At 55.1% G+C, this 24,244-nt stretch overlaps 1 protein-coding gene across 1 annotated transcript in view; it reads right to left on the bottom strand.

Moving 5' to 3' along the window:
- Positions 1 to 24,244, bottom strand: part of IQSEC3 (IQ motif and Sec7 domain ArfGEF 3) — a gene marked incomplete at both ends in the record, with an annotated part of 89,732 nt that overhangs the window by 57,448 nt on the left and 8,040 nt on the right. The window contains one exon of the mRNA XM_082636254.1: positions 5,639 to 5,722. Coding sequence (XP_082492380.1) covers positions 5,639 to 5,722 — 84 coding nt within the window. The remainder of the gene's footprint in view (positions 1 to 5,638; positions 5,723 to 24,244) is intronic.

Raw genomic sequence — 24,244 nt, 5'->3', positions numbered from 1 at the left:
CCCTATCTATTGCACACAGCAAGCGCTCAGCACATGACAGCTAGCATTCTCCTTCCCTTTTGTGGGTGCAGGGACACATAACAGAAACACCAAGAGAGGAGGGATTCTCTAACCTGCTCCAAACACGCTGCTGACGGGAAGCGGGCTGTCTGGACGCGGGCCCAGCCTGGCCTGGCTCACATGGTGGCCCAGGCACCGCCCCCTGGGCAGGTGCGTTTCCTGAGTACCTCTGGTGACCACCTAAGTCCTGGGAGAGACCATCTCAGAGGATGGCCAGGCCTGGGAGGAAGGCACACAGGAGATTGTTCCAGACACGAGTCCCACGTCCCACAGAGCAGAACGGCAGACAGCAGCTCAGGACAGAGCTTTCCTGCTGCCCGTTGAGATAGGAGGATGTCCCCACCCAGACAGCATCTGTTTTGCCTTTTGTGTCTCCAGGGTCTGGCAGGGAAGACACAGGTGGGGCAAAGAGCACAGAAGGGTAAAGTGACAGGGGACAGACTTCCCTAGCTCCAGGGCCAAATTCCTCTGCCACCTCCGAGGAGGTCACCCTCTGGTATGGAGCCAGCCGGGCTGGACTCTGCTGTGACGACATGGGGACCCTCAGAGGATAGGGAGCACATCTGCTCACAAGGCCCAAAGAAGGAGGAGCAGCCCCTCCCCACGCCCGCTGCTCTGCACTGAAGGCAGGTTGCCGCGCCCACCATGGACGGTGGTCCTCAACCCCCAGGGCTCCCTCCTGGGCTCCACTCCAGGGCAGCGCACCCTGGGGGTCTTCACAGCCCTGGCTCAGGGTGCAGGACCCCAACCCCTGCAAAGACCTCTGGAAACGAATCTCCGGTCTCCGAGGAGACCAGACAGCTCCCCGCTGGCCTTTCTGCTGCCTGTGGCCCTCCTGACGTGAAGATGCAAGGACCCCAGAGACTGGGGGCCGGGCAGGCCGGGTGGGCCCGCTTCCACCCATGTCCTGCCTCCACCCAGGGCCACGAGGGAAGCTGAGGCCTTTCTGTGCTTCTCTGGGGAAGAGCATGCAGTTCGGCAGCCCCAGAATGACCCTCCCCACTTCCACGGGGGGTGGGGCAGGGTTCCCAGCAGGCTTGGAGCCTGGATGCGACTAATGCAGCCAGCAAAGGACTCAGTGGCCCCCAAGCCCAGCTGTTTGAAGCCTAAACTGTATCGATTTGAGAATTTAATTGCTCTGTGATCCCTGAGTAAACTCTGGCTGGTCCATTGATCAGGCCTCCGGCCGCTGGGGAGAGACAAGATGTGGTGGTTGCTGACGCAGGGCTCTCCCTGCAACACCGCTCCTGGCTGGGTGTCCCCTCCTCAGGGATCCCAAGCAGGGCCCCCCGGCCTGGCTGGTTGGCAGGTGATGGGGGCAGGGGCACCAGGAGGGACTGGTCAGGGTGGCAGGCTCTCCTTGGCTGCAGTGCCCTGCGTCAGAAGGGCAGGCTACAAAATCGTTTTTTCTTTCCTGGGGGAACAATGTAAAACCCAGCCTAGAAAAATAAACCCTGGCAGGTTGCACACTAATATATTAACAGTAGTTCATTCTACATGACTGCCTTCCATTTTTATTTTCTTCTTTATACTTCTGCATTTACCACATTTCCAACAACTAGCAGTATAACTTATAATCAGAGAAAATAGATGTTATTTAGGGTCAAATGGAACGGCTGGAAGGATTCCTCCTGTGCTCCTAAAGAAAATCCTAGCGGCAGCTCCGTGGAAAGCGGCTGCCGGTCGGAGTTTGGCCTGGGCTGACCTTCCGGCTCCAAAACTAGTTGGCAGGGGTCCCTCTGTCAAGACCCCAAACTTCTCTCCACCCTCCAGTCCTTATCTGCAAATGGCCATAGCGCTGTCACACGGAATGAAGCGAGATAAAGTACTGAGTGCTTAGTGCCACGCCCCGGCAGGTTCCATAATATTAGTGCCTCTTTCATCCTAGCGGAAGGACCCAACGCGCAGTGTGCCCCCCAGACCCTCCCCCTCCCCAGGGCTGGGGGTGGTTCTGTTTCCTGCCCAGTGGCCCCCCTCCTGACCCCTCGTCCCCCGCCACCTCCTGTCCTTACTCTCACAGAAGCCGGTCTTCCTCCGCTCAGGCCCCACCGCCACCCACGGAGGCAAATGCGCCACTATTTCTCTAGATGCAGGACGCAGCGGCCAGCTCCAGGGTTATTGTTCCCGACGACACTGAGACCCCCACAGGGAGGAGAGCCCGTGGATGGAAAGCAGGGCTGTGATTACTGGCCTGGTCAGTGGCCCGGAATAAAGCCCTGTCATTAGTGGCAGCGGGGGGGAGGCGGGAGGCATGCACTCCACTCGTGGTCCCTGGAGGCTGCTCTCACCCGAGGGCCTGTCACCTGGGAAGCATGGGTTGTGTGCCCGGGGCAATGCACGGGTGGTAGAGACCTTGCCAACCCGATAACCACGCCGCTGCACCCCGTCCCTTGGCCCTGTCACTGCCCATCCCTAGCTCTCCCCAAGGCTCCGTGTCCCAAGACAGAGTTTCTCCTGACCCCATCCCCCAGGGCTGCCCTTTGGGTAGCTGGGGAAGGCCGTCCTAGCCCCTCCCCCCACACACCCCCCGCCAGGACTGGGGCTTTGGGAGGGGCAAGGGTCTCTCCTGGACCCCCAGGTCTCCCCAGGCCGAGGGTTTCCCTCAGGCTGCAGCAGCTGGTCTTTGTGCATCTGAACAGAGGCGCTAGGGGTGATGGGCCGCCACCCGCCGGGGACGAGGCCATCGGCTCAGCAAGGGGACTCCCGCTCAGCCCCACAGCTTGGGTGGGGACAGGGAGGGCATGGCACCTCAGGCTCTGCTGACCTGGGTCACTGTTGGCCAGGTGCAGAGGAGGGAGGTGGCCAGCCCTGCGCTCACACACCAGAGACCCCGACCCTGAGCTCTGACTGATGGCGTGCAGTCCTTACTGGGCCCCCTGTAGAGACCACCTGGCTTATCCCTGGAAACCCCAGAGGAGGCCATCTCGGCCCTGCTGAGCCGGTGGGAGCCCAGGCTGAGCAGTGGGAGGGGCTGGTTTGTCTCAGATCCCAGCCCAGGGTCTCCCCAGCGTGGCCCTGAGGGCCTGGCGACCCGCCACGCCACCATGTGCTCACAGCACACAGGCCTCTGACCTCGCACCTCCTTAGAGTGACTCAGGGGCGGGGTGGGGGGAGGGACTGGGTATGCTCTCTGGGGGCGGGACGCCTGGTCAAAGGGAAGGGAGGGGCTGGGAAGGTCACGGATCAGGTTGGGAGCAGGGATGTTGGGAGTCTGAAGGGAGAAAGCTTATCTGGGGGTGGAATCCCCCCAGGAAGCCAAGAACAGACAGACTGACTGACACGCAGACTATTGGACGTCCGAAGGCACCCAGGGGGCTCCTCCCAGAGAAGCTGAGACGCTGATATCAGACAGACAAACAGACAGACAGACAGAAACACACTCCAAGCCAGACAGATGGGACAACTTGGGATAACTGGGAACAGAAGCAGACAGCGACTGAGAGTCTGGACTGCGTAGACGGAGGGCGGCAGTGGGCAGTGTCACAGGCCCTCGGGGACCAAGAGAATCTCCCACCTCCCACCCTCCCTCCCAGCATCGCCGCCCCCCCATGGGAAACTGATAATAGATGCATAAGAAGCCTGCTCCCCTAGCCCCTGGCCCCCGGCCCCCATGAACGGGCAGTGCCCCGCCCCGCCCCTGTCTCCAGTACCAGGTCCTCCCACCGCCTCCGACCAGGACTCAGGGCTTCGGGGTAGGAGGCCAGGCAGTTGGAGAAAAAGAGGGAAGGGTGAGCGGGAGAGAGAGGAAGGGGCGTGGGGGACCCAAGGGAGGATTTCCGTCCCCAGCGCCTGCCAGGCGCGAGCCTCTTGGGGGCGCCCTATTATCCACCCTCACCTGATGCCGGTGCTTGGGTGGCAGCAATGGAGGTGGACGGGACTGAGGTGGCCTGCTGGGCAGGAGATAGAGCAGACAGCTCCTCTCTTCTCCTCCCTGCCGAGGAGTACATTTCTAGGAGGAAGCCTCTCCTGTGTCTGAGAGTGACCGCTCAGGGGACGGGGCAAGGCCCTCCCACCCCTTGCTCCCCATCACTCTCTGCCCTCTTTCCTTTCCTCTCCCACCGTCTCTTTCTCCCGTTTCTCTTCTTCCTTCCCGTTTCCAGGAGGGCCATTTTCAACTTGGGGGCATCACATGCCCCTGGATGGGGAGCCCCTCGAGATCCAAGTGGCCTCACTCTCCTTAGGTCCTGGGCACAGAGTTCGGCCCCGAGACCTCTGGGCATCTGCACAGCAGTGGCCCTCCCCTTGCCTTCTGTCCACCAATGTGGTCATGCCTCCTGCGGTCCTAGATCCCCAGGGGGGGCCCCTTATTTTGGCTCCACTCCCACCATTCCCTCCCCAGAGTCCTGCGTCTCCCAACCCGCTCGGACTCCCTTTGAGGGAAAACAAGCAGTAACACCTTTCGGGGGAGGTTTTCCATCCCCAAGCCCACCGGCTACCATCTCTGATGTCTGCCCAGTTACTTCCCAAGGATTGGAGGGATCATGGAATCGCTGAGGCTTAAACCTGGACGTGGCCCTCAGTGCAGCACGTCCGGGCCAGGGTGCTCGCGGCTCTGGACCTTCTGCTGCCCTCCCGTGAGACGGGTCCTAAAGCCCATCCAGGCTCTGAGCAGCCCAGAAGCCTCGGTGAGATGGGAAGTCATGCTGCTCCCTGCATAGACTAGCCCCTCCATCGTACAGATGGGGAAAGTGGGGTCCAGGGGAATCGAGGGACTTGCCCAAGTTCATTCCAACAAGAGGAGACTGCAGGTGGGGTGCGTTTCAGGCAGGACTCCGAGTATCCTGACTCAGGGAGGTAAAGAACAAGGAAAGAAAAGAGAAATGCACTGAACTGAGATGGAAAACGTGTGGACAAAGTGTGAGCAGGACAGAGGGGGGCGGCTCCAGGTCGAGACGGGGGAGAGGACGCTGATGCCGGGGAGGAGGAGAGGGGGAGGGTCAGAGCGGGTGGACGATGGAGGGGAGGGGAAGCAGGAAAGCGATGGAGAGAGCCTGCGGGGAAGGGAGAGGCTGGGCGAACGACGCAGAACGGGGCAGGGGGGAGAGCCTGGGACGGGACTCCAGACCCGACTTCTCAGTGGGCCCCCTCCCTTCCCAGGTGGCCGGCAAACCCAGCGGAGTATGACAAACCTTCAACTCAAAGTTACCTTGGCTCCTTTGTGGAAGGAGAAAGATTAGAGAGAAAAATGCAAATCTTGGATATGAGAGGCAGGATGGGTACTATTACTGATGGGGCACCTTCGGGTGCCAGACAACCCACCACGTGAGACGTATAGATAGAATCAAGCTAATTTCCCCTGACGTTTAAAAAGGTGAATTTTTTACAGGTTGCTTAGTGGGAAGGAGCATAGGTTTGGGATTTGGCCAGCAGGGTATCGTGACCTAAAAATCGGGAACGGCTCATCTGGGGTCCAGAGGAAGGACGGAGAGATGGAAATACGAGGGAGGAGGTAAAACCAGACAAGAAACCCAAGAGACTCGGGAGGAAGAGGCCAAGTAGGGCCCCGGTGTGCGCTCTGCTTGGAGGGGGAAGGACAGTGGGGGTGGGGAAGGGAGGACCGTCCGGCAATTATTCCCACCTTTGGGAGGCCAGGTCGGAGCAGGTGGGCTTCTGCTCGGCGTCGGCGGCTGGGCAGCAGAACTGGTGCAGCACGGTCTCATTCCTGAGGGCAGAGCAGAGGAAGAAGGTCAGCGCCCTCTGACCCCAAGGCGCTCCTGCCCCAACACCTTGCCCCTGGGTAACACCAAGGTCCCAAACACTACCCAGGGGAGGACGCGCAGCACTGAGTCAGTGCAAACACTGCCTCCTGTTTGCAGCCCCCTGACCTCTTCTACTTCTGCGCCCCGATCCCTGCAGCAGGCTCCTGCATGTGACGTAACATTTATTTGACTGTATCTTTTGTCATTATCACGGTTAGCCCTCTGTAACCCTTTCCCCCACTGAGGTCCGACCAGCGAGGCGGAACTAGGTCTATTCATCCAAGATGCGCAGAATTGCACGCAGTGAACAGTTTTAAGCTAATCATATGCAGAGATGCAAAGCACTCATAGAGGCCTTAGAGTTGCCGGCTCGATGAGAGATTTGTCTGATGTGGGTGAAGAAGCCGACCGGAAGGTGGAGATCCGGGTTCTGGGGCCATCGCTACAGGTGGCTCGGGTTGTGATACCTGGTTCACCTTTTCTGGGTTTCAGCTTATTTACTAATGAACCACAGGAGTGATTCCCAGCCCCAGCTGCTTACTAATCTCTCCAGGAGATTTTTTAAATTACGGATTCACTTGGGCTGGCCTGGGTCAGGGGAAGCAGGACATTTTATAAGCTCCCGGGTGATTTTTCTAAGGGCAGCCAGAATTGAGAGCCGTTCGACTACACAATTTCCAAGGTCCTTCCGTTGCTGCGAGGCTGGGATTCTAATACCTGTCTTGAGCCACCTTGAGACTTAACACGGAAATTATTTTTGTTCTTGTTGTTTTGGTTTGGTTTTTTTGGCTGTGCTGTGCGACTCGTGGAATCTTAGTTCCCCGACCAGGGATGGAACCCGGGCCCTGGCAGTGAGAACGTGGAGTCCTAACCACTGGACCGCCAGGGAACTCCCCTGAAATTACTTTTGGATAAAGCTATCTTGACCTCCTGCCTTCTCCCCTTTGGCAAGCAGTCACCAGCATGAAGTCAGAGAAAGTCAGACCCGAAAGGGCTCTGTTCTGATCAACCTCCCAGGGCTGGGAGCCGCTCCCCTGAGCAGCATTGAGGCAGGTTCCACGTGGTCCTCCCAGGTCGCCAGACGCGGCTGCGTTGGCACGTGCAATGGGAGACATAAGCCTGGATGTCTCCAAGTCCTTCCACACCTCAGGCTCGGGCTGGCAGTGTATTGGGGGTCGCAGTCTCTTTTGGGGTTCCTACTGATGGGGTCCCTCAGGACAGTCCAGCTGGGAGAAGGAGTTTGCCTTCAGCCCCTCCCCTGTTTCCTCTCTATCCACCTCCTGCCCATGGGCCTTCTCAGCCTGGGCCAGGGGCTTCCCAATAGACACCCCCCTCGGTGCCTCCTTCTGGGATTAATTTCATGCTACCCACCTCTGACCACCCTGGCCCCCTGCCCTGCCCAAGGTCACCGTCCAAGTGCCTGATCTGGGCAGGTCTTAGCTTAAGTCAGCCCCAGACCTCCCTTCCCTCCACCTCAGAGGAGAACCCACACAGAGGAACCCCAAGAATCCATTCCCGTTAGAGATAAAATTGGAAGGAAAAAGTGGAGCAGTGAGGGGAAGGCACACGTCACCTCTGTGGTATCCTTCCCCCAAACCTATAACCCATTCCAAACGTGGGAGAGCGTCAGACAAACCCAAATCGAGGACATTCTACAAAATATCTGACCAGTCCTCCTCAAAACTGTCACGGTCTTGAAATCCACAAAGAGACAGAAACTGCCACAGACCAGAGAAAACTGAGACGTGATAACTAACTGCCACCATCCATCACAGCCTGTCCAGATGCGAGGCAGGAGGCCTGTCCGCAGAGCCCAGGACAGCTGGCCTGAGGCCTTGCCCCCAGCCCAGCCCCGATAAGGTGCTGGGATCTGTGCTGGCCTCATCAGCCCTCCACAAGCGGACCACAACCCCTGTGTAGGTTCGTCAAGTCCTTTATCTCCCGAAGCCTCCGTTTTCTCACCAGTAGGATAATAGTGAATCCTTCACTTGGCAGGGCTTTCAGGGGAGCAGATACAACAGTGAATGTACAAGCACATCATAAAGGTAAGGGTCGTACGAGCGAACGTTTTATTCATTCACTTTTCTGACCCAGGCTTTAATTTCATCAGCTCAAATGACAGAAAGAAAGGAAGAATTTTTCTTCCACGAAGGGTGCTCTCTGCACACCTGAAGTCAGCCAGTGCTGCATTTTGTGAGCACCGAGAGGCAGAAAACGTCCCCTCCACGTAGCAAGAACCTGCTGCTCTCAGAACCGGCTTCTCAGACCTCTGCCCTTGGTACCTAATTCATCGACAGGGAAGATGGCAACCTGCAACATCCCTGCATCCCCATTTCATTGTGGTGGAAACTGAGGCTCAGCAGGTGGAGCGAATACCGAAGACGCTGGGCATTTAGGTGGAGGACCTGTAGGCAGGCCTGTTTCCCCTTGCTGCTGGGGAAGTAAAGAAAGGAGGAAAGCCTGTGCTCACAGGCCTGAGCGCAACCGCTGCGCTTTGGGGTGAGGGGCACCCTTCAAGGTGAGCCAGGAACGTGAGCCAGACCTTGGAATCCTACAGTCCCCAACCCGGCCCAGAGCAGGAGCCCGGGAGGGGCCTTCCCGGAGCTGCCATGCTGCATCATTCACCTCGCGGTCTGTGCAGTTCGCAGCCCAAGGCCGTGGCCCTCGGAGATCTGGAACTGAGCAGCCACAGCAAGTTGGCAATGGAAGGGGGCCCCTCTGAAAAAAAGAACACAACCCATTCTCAGTCCTGGGCTCTTGGAATCAAAGGAGGGAGGCGTATGGTATCCAGGCTGAAAGCTTATTTCTCGGGTACGTAACCCCAGGGCCCCTGACTTTAAGCAGAACTCGGTCCTCCCTGGCTTTAACGATCCCAGGTGCCCCGAGTTGATGAGTGCTGATGGGGTGGCTGGATTGTGGGTGGTTGTGCTGACCCTAGAGTGGGGCAGTCCGGACCCAGAATGAGGGTTTCAGTGTGTGGCTTATCCCTGGTCTTGCTGCCACGCTGGGCTGGGAAGGAGCATGGAGTTCTCAGGGGATGAGAGGAGCGGGCCATCGGGGCATTTCAGGGCATCACCCAAGCAAGATGGGGGGTAAGGCTCTTCCAAGGAGTCAGCGTGGGCCTGAAGGAAGAGGAGAAGCTGGGGTTCATCTGGAAGAGGACCCCGTTTCTTACTCTGAAAGAGCCAGGAAGCGGAGAAGAGAGTGGTGGTGCTGCCTGGGGAAGGGCAGAGACCTCAGAGGCCAGCTGGCTGCAGGGAGAAGAAACACCGAGAGCTGCCAGGAGCTAACGAGGCTGTAGCCAGGCCAGGCTCCGAGCCACGGGAGGCTGTGCACCTACAATTTCCCACGTGTCTATTTAGTTTGAGACTCAGGATTCCACTGCTCGGCCGTCAACACAGCTGAGTAGTTGAGAGGAAGTGATGAGGCATGCGGTGATGCAGTGGGTGAAGTGTATTTCAGGAAAAACAATACAGAGGGTATAGAACAGCTCACTAGACAGCAATAAAAGATGAGATTTGTAGTAAGATTTTGCTACTGATTCAAGAGGTTGCAAATCCTCCTAAGTCCCATGGACTCTCCTTGGTGGCGCCTTTGGCCTGCCCCTCGGCTCCTTTCCCGGTTTGTCACCTGGGCTCAGGTTTCCTCCCCTCCTTCTGCACAATGACCTTGACTGTATACTTTTTTTTTGCGTTACGTGGGCCTCTCACTGTTGTGGCCTCTCCCATTGCGGAGCACAGGCTCCGGACGCGCAGGCTCAGTGGCCATGGCTCACGGGCCCAGCCGCTCTGCGGCACGTGGGATCTTCCTGGACCGGGGCACGAACCCGCGTCCCCTGCATCGGCAGGCGGACTCTCAACCACTGCGCCACCAGGGAAGCCCAATATGGCTGATTTTTGTAAGAGCACAATATTTTCTCCCCCTTCTCACTTCTTGATACTTCATCAAGAGTCTTGAGAATAATTTCTAACTTCCCTTCTCCCAATGCCCCCGATCACCTAATTATTAACCCCCCTCCAAGCAGCAGGAAAAAACACCAACTTTTTCCTTTCCTTCCCTTCAACTGCTAGCTTGGATTTTCAGAGACAAGATGGCGCAAGCAGGACAATGAGAAAGTTGGGGGTGGGGCAGGAGAGCTGGGGAAATGCTGGCCCCGGGCCTGGGGCTGAGGGTTCCAGGAAGGGCCATAGCAACAGTGTGGAGCTGGCGTTGGAGACCCAGCCCCCTCTCCACGCGGCTGGCCCTGGGGAAGGTCAAGTCGCTGTAAACAAGGCTCTTATCCCTGTCCTGTTTATCTCACTGAGTTATGGGGATTTAGTAAGACTTTGAATGTGAAACTGCCTTGGGAGAAACCTAATAAGCCCTGCACAGATGCACAATTTTATAATGACTATTACTGGGATCAGTCTGAGCCAACGAGGGACTCCGCAGCCCCAGCTCTGCTGCCATCAGAGACCTACCAGGCCCATCACCCCTCCCCCCTCCCCCTCCTCCCCCTCCCCCCACCCTGCAGGCCCCGGGGCCCGAGGAGGAAGGGGTGGACTTCCTTTGCTCCTTGGTGCCATCGGCAACTGCACAGTCCTCCTCAGAAAGCTTTGGAAAGGTCTTAATAAGGCAAGTGATGGATGTCCCAGCAGCCAGGGGCAAAAAGCTACAGAAATGTCACCCTGGTCTGGTAGGTCTGCGGGCTCCAGTGTTCTGCCCCGAGCCTGACGAAGGCTGAAAGCTCGGATGGGCCTCCGTCTCACCAGGCTTTGCTTCTCCTTCCTTCTCTGCTCAGTCTCCTTTGGGGGAGCTTTAAAGGTCATCTAGTGCACATCCCCACCACCAAGGAATAGGGGTTACAGAGTCTGGGAAAAGAGCCGCCTGCCTCTCCTTTTCAGAGAGGTTTCCCCTGAAAACATGCTGCTGGCTCTGAACGTTCATATGAACAAGTCTGGTCTTGCGGAAACGCTGTGCTTCTCTCCTGTGCTCTGAGAAACCTTGGGGGCCCCCCCCTGGCTGCCCCAGGGCCCCCCCCTGAGGTGAGGAGGCAAGTGGAGAAGGCAGGGCATGGACCTTCCACTTCAACCAGTGCAGCTCTGATTTGGTCTGATTATGTGTTAGAGACGCCCATTGGGTTTGATTTGGGGGCTGGGGGAATAAGTTTCCTTGTTTTAAAAAAACAACTGGGAGGGACTTCCCTGGTGGCGCAGTGGTTAAGAATCCCCCTGCCAATGGGACACGGGTTTGAGCCCTGGTCCGGGAAGATCCCACATGCCGTGGAGCAAGTAAGCCCACGAGCCACAACTACTGAGCCCGCGAGCCACAACTACTGAAGCCCATGCGCCTAGAGCCCAGGCTTCGCAACAACAGAAGCCACCGCGATGAGAAGCCCGCGCACCACAACAAAGTAGACCCCGCTCACGGCAACTAGAGAAAGCCCACGTGCAGCAACGAAGACCCAATGCAGCCAAAATAAATAAATGTATTAAAAAAAGCAACAACTGGGAAAGTATTCTTCTAAGCAAAAGCCCTCCTCCTGCGATTACTAAGGCTGCTCCATCTCTCCGATCGATTGCAGTGGGCTTGGAGAGGAGCTGCTGGCCGCCCTCCCAGCGGCGGCCCACCCCAGCCCTCCTTTTCTCACTGCCTGGAGCAAGACTCCTTGCGTCATCCTGCCTAACTCCTTGGTACAGCCTTGCCTTGGTTTCCTCATCTATAAATGGGGTTAACAATAGAACTTCTCTAAAGCGTTTTGAGGGTGAAATGAGTTAAGGCACTTACAATAGAACTTGGCACACAGTAAGTGCTTAATAATAAGTGTCAGCTGTTGTTTTTTCCTTTTTTAAAAATATTTATTTATTTTGGTTGTGCCGGGTCTTAGTTGCGGCATGCAGGATCCTTTTTAGCTGTGGCATACAGACTCTTAGTTGTGGCATGCATGCGGGATCTAGTTCCCTGACCAGCGATCGAACCCAGGCCCCCTGCATTGGGAGCGTGGAGTCTTATCCACTGGACCGCCAGGGAGGTCCCTGTGTCAGCTGTTATTAATGTCCCCCTTCGGCCACCCTTGCCTCTCTCGCTTCCATCTCAGGAGAGGGGTGCTCCCTCCTCTCCAAGCCCCATCTTCCGGCCCTCTCCTCCCCCGCTGGTCTTCTGTGCTGTCATTGGCACAGGCTTTTGCTCATCAAATCTCTCATCCTAGAAACACTATGTTTCCCTACAGCTGCCTCCCAGGAAGAGCTGTCTGCTTGCAGGTGCTTCCTTTCACCTTGATTTCCTGCCAACCTGCTGGGACGCACCTCCTCCCAGGAGCCCTAACAGAGCTTTCCCCAGGGAGTCCCCCAGCGATCCGGTTGCCAATCCAGCGGGATCTTCTCCGTTCCTCATTGACTCAACTTTTCCCAGCCCAACCTTCCTTATTTTATTTTATTTTTTTTTGCAGTACGCGGGCCTCTCACCGCTGTGGCCCCTCCCCTTGCGGAGCACAGGCTCCGGATGCGCAGGCTCAGCGGCCATGGCTCACGGGTCCAGCCACTCCGCGGCATGTGGGATCTTCCCGGACCGGGGCGCAAACCTGTGTCCCCTGCATCGGCAGGCGGACTCTCAACCACTGCGCCACCAGGGAAGCCCCAACCTTCCTTCTTGAAACACCCCAGCCCCTGGCTTCCAGGGAAGTGGTCTGCCCGGTGGTTTTCATGGTGATCGGAGGGACCCTGCAGGGAGGAATCCATGGAGAGGAACGGGGCCGACGCCAATCGCAGCCGGCCAGGCAGTGCTCGTGAGCACCCTGAAAGTGAGCTTTCCAGGGCAGTCAGGCCCGGCCAACCACTGCCACGCACAGAAAAGCCGACTCGGCAAGAGATTTCTGCGCAGACAGATGCTGTTGCTGCTTTCTGACCCGGGGTGGTTTTCAGACACCAGGTCTTGGGCTGGTTCATAACAGCTCTCACCTGTGGACTGTGGGCATTTCCCTCCTCACTAGACTGTAAGCCGCTTCAGGGAGAGACCAGTCTCTGAATCTGATTTCAGTGGAATGACTACAGGTCTTCCACACCCAGTACCCCTGCCAGGTGGACACTCTCACGGCCCTTACTCACATGGCACATGCGAGGGGCCTCTGCGGAGAGAGAGGAAGCGTCTTGGACTCACTTATGTGCGGGTTTTGCAAATTTTCCACCCAATTCAAACTGCAAACAGCAACCCCATCTCCTTTTCACATTTCCTGAAGAGGGCATCGAGGCATCCCATCCCCAACAGGAAAACCGTCTCTCCTCCTCATTCAGAGTCGCCCATGGAGCCCAGAAGACAGCAGACGTTCAACGGCCTGCCTGTCTGTCTAGGCATCATGTCCACACTGCCTGCCAGGAACCCCCGGCCACACACACAACACAACGGACTGGAGAGGCAGAGATGCTGCCCCCCATTTCACAGGTAAGGCAGAGGCTGGGGCATGGGGCGGACCGAACAGGAAGCCTGAGTGCCTTTAGAATTAGCTAAACGAGAAAATGTTCAGCTCACAGCCCACGGTCGTAGTAACTAGAGGTCACTCCATTCTTTTCTTTCTTTTTTTTTTTAAAGAAGATGTTGGGGGTAGGAGTTTTTATTAATTAATTAATTTATTTTTGCTGTGTTGCGTCTTCGTTTCTGTGCGAGGGCTTTCTCTAGTTGTGGCAAGCGGGGGCCACTCTTCATCATGGTGCGCGGGCCTCTCACTATCGCGGCCTCTTGTTGCGGAGCACAGGCTCCAGACGCGCAGGCTCAGTAGTCGTGGCTCACGGGCCTAGTTGCTCCGCGGCATGTGGGATCCTCCCAGACCAGGGCTCGAACCCGTGTCCCCTGCATTAGCAGGCAGATTCTCAACCACTGCACCACCAGGGAAGCCCCGGTCGCTCCATTCTTGAACGAGATGCTCTATTTCCCAATCAAACGGCAAACTCCACATCTTGGGTGTCCGCATCCCTATCCCATGCACCGGACTGGCCACTGATTACCTGTTCAATGTTTGCTGGGCTGAGGGCAGAGTCTGCTTGGGTCTAGTGCATTCTTTTTTTTTTTTCAGTGATGCAACACAACGTTATCAACTATGCCTTACATCAGCTTCTCAGACCTTATTCATCTCACAGCTGAAAGTTTGTACCCTTTCACCAGCCTGTCACTATTTCTCCCATCCCACCCCCAGCCCCTGGCAACCACTTTTCTACATTCTGTTTCTATGAGTTTGACTTTTTTTTCTTTTTAAGAGTCACATACAAGTAATACCATGCAGCATTTGTCTTTCTCTGTCTGGCTTATTTTGTTAGCATAATGCCCTCAAGTCTGTCCATGTTGTCACAAAAGGCAGGATTTCCTTCTTTCTCATGGCTGAATAATATTCCACTATGTGGAATACATATATCTCACATCTTTATCCATTCACCCATTGATGGACATTTAGGTCGTTTCCATAACTTGGCTATTGTAAATAGTGGGGCAATGAACATGGGAGGGCAGATAACTCTTCCAGATCCTGCTTTCGCTTCCTTTGGATAAATACTCTAAAGTGGAATTACTCAATCATATGGTAGCTGTATCTTTAATTTTCTGAGGAACCTCCATACTGTTCTCCATAGTGGCTGCACCAATTTACCTTCCCACCAACACTGCAAGAGGGTTCCCTTTTCTCCACATCCTCACCAGCACTTATTTCTTGTCCTTTTGATGAAGACCATTTTAACAGGTGTGAGGTGGCATCTCATTGTGGTTTTGATTTTCATTTCCCTGATGATCAGTGATGTTGAGCATCTTCTCATGTGTCTATCGGTCAGTCTGTTTGTCTTCTTTGGAAAAATGTCTATTCAGGTCTTCTGCCCTTTTATTTTATTTTTTTTCTTTTGATGCGTTGGGTCTTAGTTGTGGCACCCTGGACCTTCGTTGAGGCACACGGGATCGTTTTATCGTTGTGGCGCATGGGCTCTTCGTCGCAGCATGCGGGCTTCTCTCTAGTTGTGGCACGCGTGTTCCAGAGTACATGGGCTCTGTAGTTTGCGGTATGCAGCCTCTCTAGTTGAGGCACAAGAGCTCAGTAGTTGTGTCAGGCGGGCTTAGTTGCCCCGCAGCATGTGGGATCTTAGTTCCCCGACCAGGGGTCAAACCCGCATCCCCTGCATTGGAAGGCGAATTCTTTACCACTGGACCACCAGGGAAGTCCCTTCTGCCCAGTTTTTAATCAGATTGTTTATTTTTTGCTATTGGGTTGTATGAGTTCTTTACATATTTTGAATATTAACCTCTTATCAGTATAGGATTTGCAAATATTTTCTCCCATTCGGAATGTTGCCTTTTCATTTTGTTGATGGTTTCCATGCTGTGCAGAAGCTTTTTGGTTTGATAGCCTCCCACTTGCCTCACTTATCACATCTGTGAAATGGGGATAATACCTTTCCATTAGGATTGTATGGAGAAAATGAGATTAGAAGACATACATAAATGCCTAGTGCACAGCAGAAATTAGTACGTGGATGTTGAAAGAAAGAATAAATGAGTGAAGATCAAATGGTTGTGGGTTGCACTGCGGGGCTCTCTCTGCAAGCTGCTCTCCCTTTTCTGCCCCTTGAGCCCCCTGACTTTCCTGCAGGGGTGGATCACATTGCTCCCTGCTCAAAACCGCCACCCAAACAACTTCCACCCCACAAACCCCTCTGGAGGACCCTCTCTCTCTCTCTCCACCTTTCCCTCCTATTCTTTGAACATGTGTTTCTTCCAGCCCCAGGACATTTGCACAGAATGTTTTTCCCTCAGGTCTTCCCATGACTCTGTCCTTCACTTTATTTCTCTGCTCAGATGTCACCGCCTAAGTGAGGTCTTGCCTATCAAGCTCCCTCCTCCCAGTCACCCCCTTATTCTTCCTTAGAGTCCTTATGAGTGTATATATCCCTGGGTCACTTTTCTGGTTTAACGTCTGTCTTCTCCTCTTGAATGTGAGCTCCAAGATGGCCGAGTCTTTGTCTGACTTGTTCGCTGTGAATCCCCAGCACGTACAGCAGAGCCTGACATGCAGTAGGTGCTCAATAACTACTTGTTAAATGGATGTACAGATAGGACTCCGGCCCTTGAGGAGCCTAAATAAAATCTTCATCCCTAAATAACAGTAATATGCTCAGCTTCCCTCTCTCCACATTCCTTTCTCCCGTACAGCTCAGCTCATCAGCTCAACATATTTTCATTTTTTTTCCCAGCCCCCAGCGAGCCGATTCAGGCTGATCTATTCTGATGGTCCTTGAGTGGGGAGCTGCGTCGGAATCCTGAGAGCTTCCTTTAGAGTAGATGTGGCTTCCCTCCTTCCCTTAACCTCCTCCTGAATGACAGGCTCCAGGGCGGAGGCCATTTGGACGCATGTTCCTGCAATTGTTCCTGCAATCGTCTGCAGGAGGAGAGAGGCTGAGAGCAATGACCCCAGAATCACACCCCTGGGTTTGAATCTGGACGCTGCCTCACGGTGGTTGCTTGAACGAGGTGGGGGGCGGCGGCAGTTCCTGACCCTCTTGTGCCTCACCCCCCAACCGCATAAGTTATTGAGACAGAGTGTCCTACAGAGTGAAGTAAGTCAGAAAGAGAAAAACAAATATCGTATATTAACGCATGTATGTGGAATCTGAAAAATTGGTATAGACGATCTCATTTACAAAGCAGAAATAGAGACACAGACACAGAGAACAAACACATGGATACCAAGGGGGAAAGGGGCAGGGTGGGATGAACTGGGAGATTGGGGTTGACATATATCTATTGATACTATGTATAAAACAGATAACTAATGAGAACCTACTGTAGAGCACAGGGAATTCCACTCAGTGCTCTGTGGTGACCTAAACAAGAAGGAAATCCAAAAAAGAGGGGATATATGTACACGTAGAACTGATTCACTTTGCTGTACAGCAGAAACACAATATTGTAAAGCAACTATACTCCAATAAAAATTAACAAAAAAAAGTTCTTGAGACATACATTGAGATAAAGTTTGTAAGGCACTTAACACAATGCCCAGCCCACAGTGAGTGCAAGATAAAAAATTAGCTTTCGGGCCTCCCTGGTGGCGCAGTGGTTGAGAGTCCGCCTGCCGATGCAGGGGATACGGGTTCGTGCCCCGGTCTGGGAGGATCCCATGTGCCGCGGAGCGGCTGGGCCCGTGAGCCATGGCCGCTGGGCCTGCGCGTCCGGAGCCTGTGCTCCGCAACGGGGGAGGCCACAGCAGTGAGAGGCCCGCATACCGCAAAAAGGAAAAAAAAAAAAAAAAAAAAAAATTAGCTTTCATTAAATTATTATTACTTTCCTCCAGGCAGTGAGGCCGTGTTCCTTAGTCTCCCTGAAGCGTCCAGCGTAGGGCCTTTCCTGTGGACGGCCAGTCCCCGCAGTTGGCTGAGACAAACATGCCACCGTTGCTCCCACCTTCAAGAACACTCTTCTGTCTGGAACCCTCTCCCCCCTCCAGGAACCACCCCATTTCTTTCCTCTTCTTTCCAGCAAAATTCACCGAAGAGTTTTCTACACTCACTTTCTGCAGCCCCTCCCATTCTGTCACCTTCTAAACTTCCTTTTATAGAAATTTCAAACATACATTTTTTCCAGTCTTCTACCCCCATCTTTTTTGCTGGAGTATTGTAAAGTGTACCCCAGAAATAATACCATTTCACCCAGAATATACCTCTAAACAGGTAAGAACTTTGAAAAGATATCACAGCATCATTATTATAGCTAACTAAAGTAACTTCCAATATCTGCGTTCAAATTTCCCTGATGGCCTTAAACATGTCTTTTCACAGTTGCTTCATTTGAATTAGGACCTAGTCAAGGTCCACACTTTACCCGGGGTTGATTTGTCTAAATCTCTTTTCCCTTCTCTCTTAAACCCACACCAATCAAGCTTCCACCCTGTCCCTTGCTCTACCCAAGCTGTGCTTTTCAGGGTCACCAATGACCTCTGTGCTGCACAATGGACTCTCCTCCCTGCTCACCCTCTCCAGGAGGTGACTCTGCTGCACCGTCCTCACTGAGACCCCTCTTCGCTGGGACACCACGTGGTTCTCCAGCTGTCTGCTGCTCCCTCTTTGGCTGTTCTTTCTCAGCTCCCATCCCCACCTCTTGACACCGGCGTACTCCAAGGCTCCATACCGGCCCTCTGTGGTCTTCTTTTCTCACTCCTTGGTGGTGTCATCCAGCCTTGAGGCTTTAAAAACCCTCCCAAATTTTTATCTCCAGTCCATCCAAAGAGCTGCCAGTCCTCTCCAGTGCACGTCTCAGGCATCCCCAGCTCAGCATGGCTAAATCTCTACCCCCTCAGATGTCCCCGTCTCATCCTTCCAGTAACTTCAGTCCAAACTCTTGGACTCATCCTTGACTCCTCTTCCTCTCACACCCACATTAATCCCGCAGGAAGCCCTGCTGGTTTGACTGCTTATCCCCACTTGCTGCCATGGCCTCTTGTCCAAGCTACTTCCGTCTCATACCTGGACTTCGCAACCACTTCCTACCTTATCTCCCTGCTGCCGGCTGGCTTTCTTCTTCCTCAAGTCTATTCTCAACCCAGCAGCCGAGGTCCCTTTGAAGCATTCTCTGCTTAAAACCGTCCACTGGCTTCCAGTTTTTCTTAATGTGGAAGCCAAACTCTTCACAATAGGTTCCAAGGCCCTATCAGTGTTTCTCAACAAGAAACGCTGGCATTTCGGGCAGGAAGATTCTTCCTTGCGGGAATGGTCCTGAGCACTAGAGGGTGTTTGCTGTAGCCTTTGCCCACTAAATGCCAGCAGAGCAATGCTTTCCCCCCCTTAACCCTGCCAGCCACTGCTAAAGCGTCCCTATGCGCTTCCACACACTGCCCGGTGGATTTGGAAATAGCAGGTGAGAACCTCTTACAAGATCTGCTGCAGCCCTGCACGCTCCCACCCTCCCTCCACCCCACCAAAGTCTCTGACCCACCTCAGACCACTCTCCCTGCGCTCCCTCTGCTCCTGTCTTACCTGAACAACTAGACAGGCTCCCTCCCTCACCTCTGTGCTGCGCCTGCCTCGGCCAGGAAAGTTCCTCCCCCAGATTCCACAGGACCCCTCCTCCAGGGCATTTCTCAGGTGCTCTCCTAGCTCTCCAGGAGGCCTGCCCAGGGCACCCTGTCTGAAATTGCAAATCCCTTTATTCCCAGGCCCCCTTGCTCTGTTTTATTTCTCCCCAGAGCACTTATCCCATCAGATGTACTCTATGTTTTCATTCTTATGTTGTTTATTTTTTTGTCTATAAGCTTCCTGAAGGGATGTGGGGTTTTTTGCTCACTGCTGTACCCTGGTACCTGGCACAGTAACTGTCACACAGCAGCTAATCGATAAATATTTGTTAAGTGAAAGAAAGAAAGAATACAGATGCCGTAAGCATATACTTATGCAGAGAAGAAAACAAGCACTTTTAAGCCACAGGAATGAAGAATTAATTTCATCATTAGCAAGGACTGGAATGTGCTCAGCCCGGGGTGGGAAGTAGGGGAAGAGGCGATGAGAAACTCTGTTTATTAGATCAGTTAAGGAAGACTTCCTGAAGGAGGTGGGGTGTAGGACTCACTTTCAGCTCATTTTGAACCAGATTATAATATCCTGGGAGCTCCCCCAGCCCTGAGGACTGCAGACAACTCTTCCAAGCTGGAAGAGTGGTGAAGCGTTTTCAGGTAGGGAAGCCCGCTCCCTTAATCTTATTTCTACCGCAATTTACCAATGTCTTTAGGAGGCTCCAGCAGCAGGTCCGCAGCTGGAGGGCCAAGTTCAAATGGAGCCCCTGGGTAATGTCTGCCTACCCATCCACCACCCACCCCACCCTCAGAAAAGCCCACCCCAAATGATTACACAGAGGCAGGCTACCCAGAGCTTGCCTTCTACACGCTCAGCAGACGAGAAGAAAGGACCTAGATTCACAGCCACACAATGGAATACTTTACAGCTATTGAAAGGAATGAGACAGCTCTTTTTATACTGAATATGGAAGGATCACCAGGATAGATTATTATTAGGGGAGGAAAAAGAAACACAAGATGCAGAATGGCATATAGTATACTACCATTCGTGTAAAAAGAAACATACACATATCTAAACAAGTATATATATATATTTGCTTGAATATACATAGCCTGTCCCTGAAAGGATGCACAAGAAATTTCTAACAGTAGTTGCTGGGGACAGCGGATGGGGGTAGGGTTGTGGGTGAGTGGGAGGGAAACAAGGGCGGGGAGACACTTTTCACTGAAAACACTAATTTTGGACTATGTCGAAGTATTACCTGTTTGAAAAGAGTAAATTAACTTTTAAAAACAACACAACCAGATTAACAAAATGAAAACCAACGGAGCCATGTGAAAAGTTCAGCTCTTTGGGTGTTAAAATGAAAGCCACTTGCAGAAGTACAAGTGGCCAGAAGTGGAAGGACAGCAGAAAGAGCTCAGGGACTTTCATTGACCTCTTTTGACAGGTCCCATCTGTGTGGCCCGGGGCCAAGAAAGCAAGTGGGTTCCTAGGTGCCATCCAGAGCCAGGCAAGGTCCAGAACCTGCAACGCTGGGGGGAGAGGGGAGGGGGGAAGGGGGAGGGAGGGACTCTCCTTGCCCCCACTGGCCGAGCCACACCTCCTGGGCCACAGGGCTGTCTCCAGCTCCTGTGTTCTGGAAGCTAGAAGCCAGTGACCAGGTGGGCAGAGACACCCCCAGACCCACGTGGAGCAGAAAGTGTAGGCGTCAGTGTGCTCACCGGAAAGAAAAAGAGAAAGAAAAGGAGGCCAGGGAGGGGGACAGGCTGTCAGGGAGGGAAGGAGGAGCCCTGTTCGGAGCCCTCGGGAAGCCTCTACCTTCAAAAATCACTTTCTGGCCCAGTTCCTGCCAGAGGGGTCCCCAAATAACTGCTGTCCTTCGAGTTCCCACTGCGCCAGGCGCCTGGGTTGCTCGGTGCTTTATTGGCATCAACTCTGAATTTTCACAGCGGTCCTGGCAGGTCATCACTAATCCTACCCCCATTTTACAGACAAGGAAGCCAAGGCTGTCATTGCTGAGAATCACAGTTAGTACAGGACCGAGTCAGGGTTCAAACCCCAGGCCACCTTCTGAACTACTATGGTTATCACAGGCTGGGCCAGAACTCGAAGATTTGTATTTGTACAGAATACACATATAGATATGTAAGGCTAAGACGGAGCTGGGATTCTCTGGCCAAGGTGACTCGGGTACAAGGAAGGCTAGGGAGGTGGATGCTCGGTAGAACTGGACCTCCGTGACACCACCCTGACCCGCACCTCTTAGCCGCCCCCGCGGCTTCCCCCAGGAAGGCGATGGCCCTCCCCCGCAGCCCGGGCAGTGGCCCACGGAGGCCGTGACAGGAGCGCACGTCCGCCCGGAGCGCCCGCACCCTCGGGCAGCGGCCCGGCCTGTCGAGTCTGGGGCGGGGTCGCAGCCCGGAAGCTCCTCCCCCGGGAGGCGCGCGTCTGGGATGCTCCCAGACGACGTGGGCGGGCGGCTCGCCAGGCTAGGGGGGAGGGCCGCGGGGGTGGGGGGAGGGGAGCAGCGGACCCGCGAGACGCGCCCTCCCCACCCCCACGGGGCCCGGGCGCGCAGTGGGGAAATGGGGGGGGCAGCGGCCGCGCTTCCCGGGCGCGTGACTCAGCAGCCGCCACGCCGGGATGGGCGCCGGGCGCGCGGCTTCCGGGAGCCGGGGTGGGGGCTCACTCTGCCGCCCTCGCTGGGAAGCGCCGAGGGGCGCGTGGGCGGGTAGATCCCGCGCCGCCCGCCGGCCGCCCGCCAGGCCGCCCACGCAGCCGCGAGCCCGGCTCGTTGGGTCCGCCCCCCCGGAGCCCGAGGGATGCGCCGCCCGCGGAAGGGCTTCCCCAGGCTCCCGGCGAGTCGCGGGGAGGAGGGGGCTGCATCCTTAGCGCCCCCCTCCAGCTGTTGACGCGCCAATGTCCAGAGGGGGCCCCGTGGAAATTCCTGGGAGGCTGGAGCTGGAAGCCCCTGCAGAATTCACCCCGCCCTCCCCGACCTGCGGGGCCCGGCCGCCCTACACCCGGCCCCAGGGTCTGTCTCCTTTGTTTTCTCGAAATGGAGAGTGGATTCTGAGCTCCCTTCCTAAGGCTCTTAGCATTTGGAAGTCACTTTGCCCATCTAAGGTAAGTGCTTTCTGCTGCAGCAGCCTCCGAACAGCCCTGCTTGGCCACAGACTCAGTGAACTGAGGGCAGAGAGGGGCCCAAAGGTGGGCAAAGACTGATTGTCCCCGTTGGGCAGAGGGGACACCAAGGCCCGGCGAAGGGGGAGCGGTTTGCTGCAAGCTCACACTTGGGGTCTGTGAGGGTGGGCACAGCAGTCGGAACTCCGGAGTCCTGGCTTCTGGGCTCAGTCCAGCTTCTGGGCTCCCTCCCCACCCCGATCCAGTGCTGTGCAGCACGGTGCCTTCACCTGCCTCTGGAATTCCCTTTGGCCCTCACCCACGGGCTCTTATGAGTTGAGTAGCTCCAGGAGTGTCCAAGACGCCCAACCAGCCGGTTTGGAAGCACCAGGGCATCTCCGTTTGTAAAGACCAGGCTGTGCACTGGAAGCGCTGAAACTAGACGTAGGCAAGAGGTTCCCAACTGCTCTGCAGAGTGTTCGTTGCTGTTGCTGTTTTAAATAATCATTGTGTTGGATTGATGTGTTGAATGAAAATTGTGGTCGTTTGGAATCATTTATCACAGAAGAAATGGTGGAATTCCCTTGCCTCTCTGCTGGGATGGGGAGTGCATTCCTGACTGGAGGCAGGGGGACAACTGGTTTGACCTGACTTGTCCAGCCCAGAGAGGTCATGAGCGCCAGTCCCTGGCCACAGCTAGGCCAAGTCGGGTGCAGGGAAGATCACGCTGCAGCTTGGCATGCATCTTGCTGCTGCTGGTACCTGACCTTCCAAACACAGTGTGTCACTAGACCCCCAGATGTCTCGCCCCTACGCCGCCCACCGTCCAGGCAGCCTTTTTCCCAGGAGCTCACAGCCTCCAGAGGCCAGGTCTCCTACACCAGAGTGAGGGGTAGAAAGCGGGGTGTGGAGGCACTGTAGACTCGCCCCATTTTACAGACAGGAGGAACTGGCTGGCCAGAAGAGAGAAACAAGCACGCAGAGAAAAGGAGAAGGAACCCAGAGTCCTGACAGGGTGACGAGCCCCGGGGGTGGGGAGACAGGAAGAAGGCCTGTGCTGTGTGGTGGGGTCCTCACCCCTTTCCCCCAGCCCAAGTCAGGAAAATGCTCACCCACACTCAGACGCACCCCCTCAGTCCCACAAATGCAGCCACGCCAGACTCACATCCAGTCACCTCCCAGCAGGGTCCTAACGTCTCCCTGACCAGAGCTGACACCACTGCCTGGCAGAGAAAGAGGAGAGGCCTGGAGCCGGATGCTGCTTCCTGTTGCTTCTCCCAGGCCAGAGTGGGACCCCAGAATCCAGCTTTCCTTCGTCTCTTTCTACCTGGAGACATGGCCACGATTCCGGCTTCCTTTCCCTCCCATCCTCATAGGTCCATTTTCCATTTCTGGTTCAGCCTGCTGACAGGCCATGCATGTGGGTGTCTGAGGTGAAACACTCCAAGGGCTTTCTCATGCTTCATTCTTAATGCAGCTTCCCAGGCTAAAGACTGGACTGGGCAGAGGCTGGGGGCAGAGCGGGAGGAGGGCTCTCCATACTCACGGGTAGAATTGAGGTGGGATCTGTTAGCTGCGAGGGGCACCTAGGTCCCCCTCACTCCCCAGATGGCCTTAAGAGCTAAGCCTCTGATCCAGCATTTCCCAGGTGCTCAGCTGCAGAAACTGTGCTCGTGGGCCAGGGCACAACCCACCCCCTGGTGGGGCTCCCTCCAGCTGAGACCTTCTTCAGCCCTGACTCCATACCCGCTCCCTCCACTCAAGCGTGGATGGGCCTGCCTGTGCCCTACGCACTGAGAGTTTATTCCTTCCAGCATTACTCATCACACACCTACTAGGTGTTGAGTTGGCCTCCATCCCCCATGCTATTCATCCCCACCATGACAAACCCCAATAGAGCTGTGTGAAATTTTGCCATCCAAAAAATTATTTTAAGGGCTTCCCTGGTGGCGCAGTGGTTGAGAGTCCGCCTGCTGATGCGGGGGACACGGGTTCGTGCCCTGGTCCGGGAAGATCCCACATGCCGCGGAGCGGCTGGGCCCGTGAGCCATGGCCGCTGAGCCTGTGCGTCCGGAGCCTGTGCTCCACGATGGGAGAGGCCACAACAGTGAGAGGCCCGTGTACCGCAAAAAAAATATATATATATATTTTAAGAGCCTAGAAAGCATCAGAAGTGCTTACCAAGCACCAGGATGCTCCTTAAATTCCTGCGTTATGACTTTTACACATGAAGCTCCTTGGGGAAGTATTCCTTCTCCAGCCCAGATAATTACTTTTCCAAGACAAGCCAGTGTGGGAGTGAGTGCCCTGGGTCCCTGCCCTTTGCTTACCAGGCCCAGGCAAGGC

This window comes from Mesoplodon mirus, assembly GCF_964341445.2.
Source record: "Mesoplodon mirus genome assembly, chromosome: 11".
In the NCBI taxonomy this organism is placed as follows: domain Eukaryota; kingdom Metazoa; phylum Chordata; class Mammalia; order Artiodactyla; family Ziphiidae; genus Mesoplodon; species Mesoplodon mirus.
This window is presented reverse-complemented; position numbering and strand designations above follow the sequence as displayed.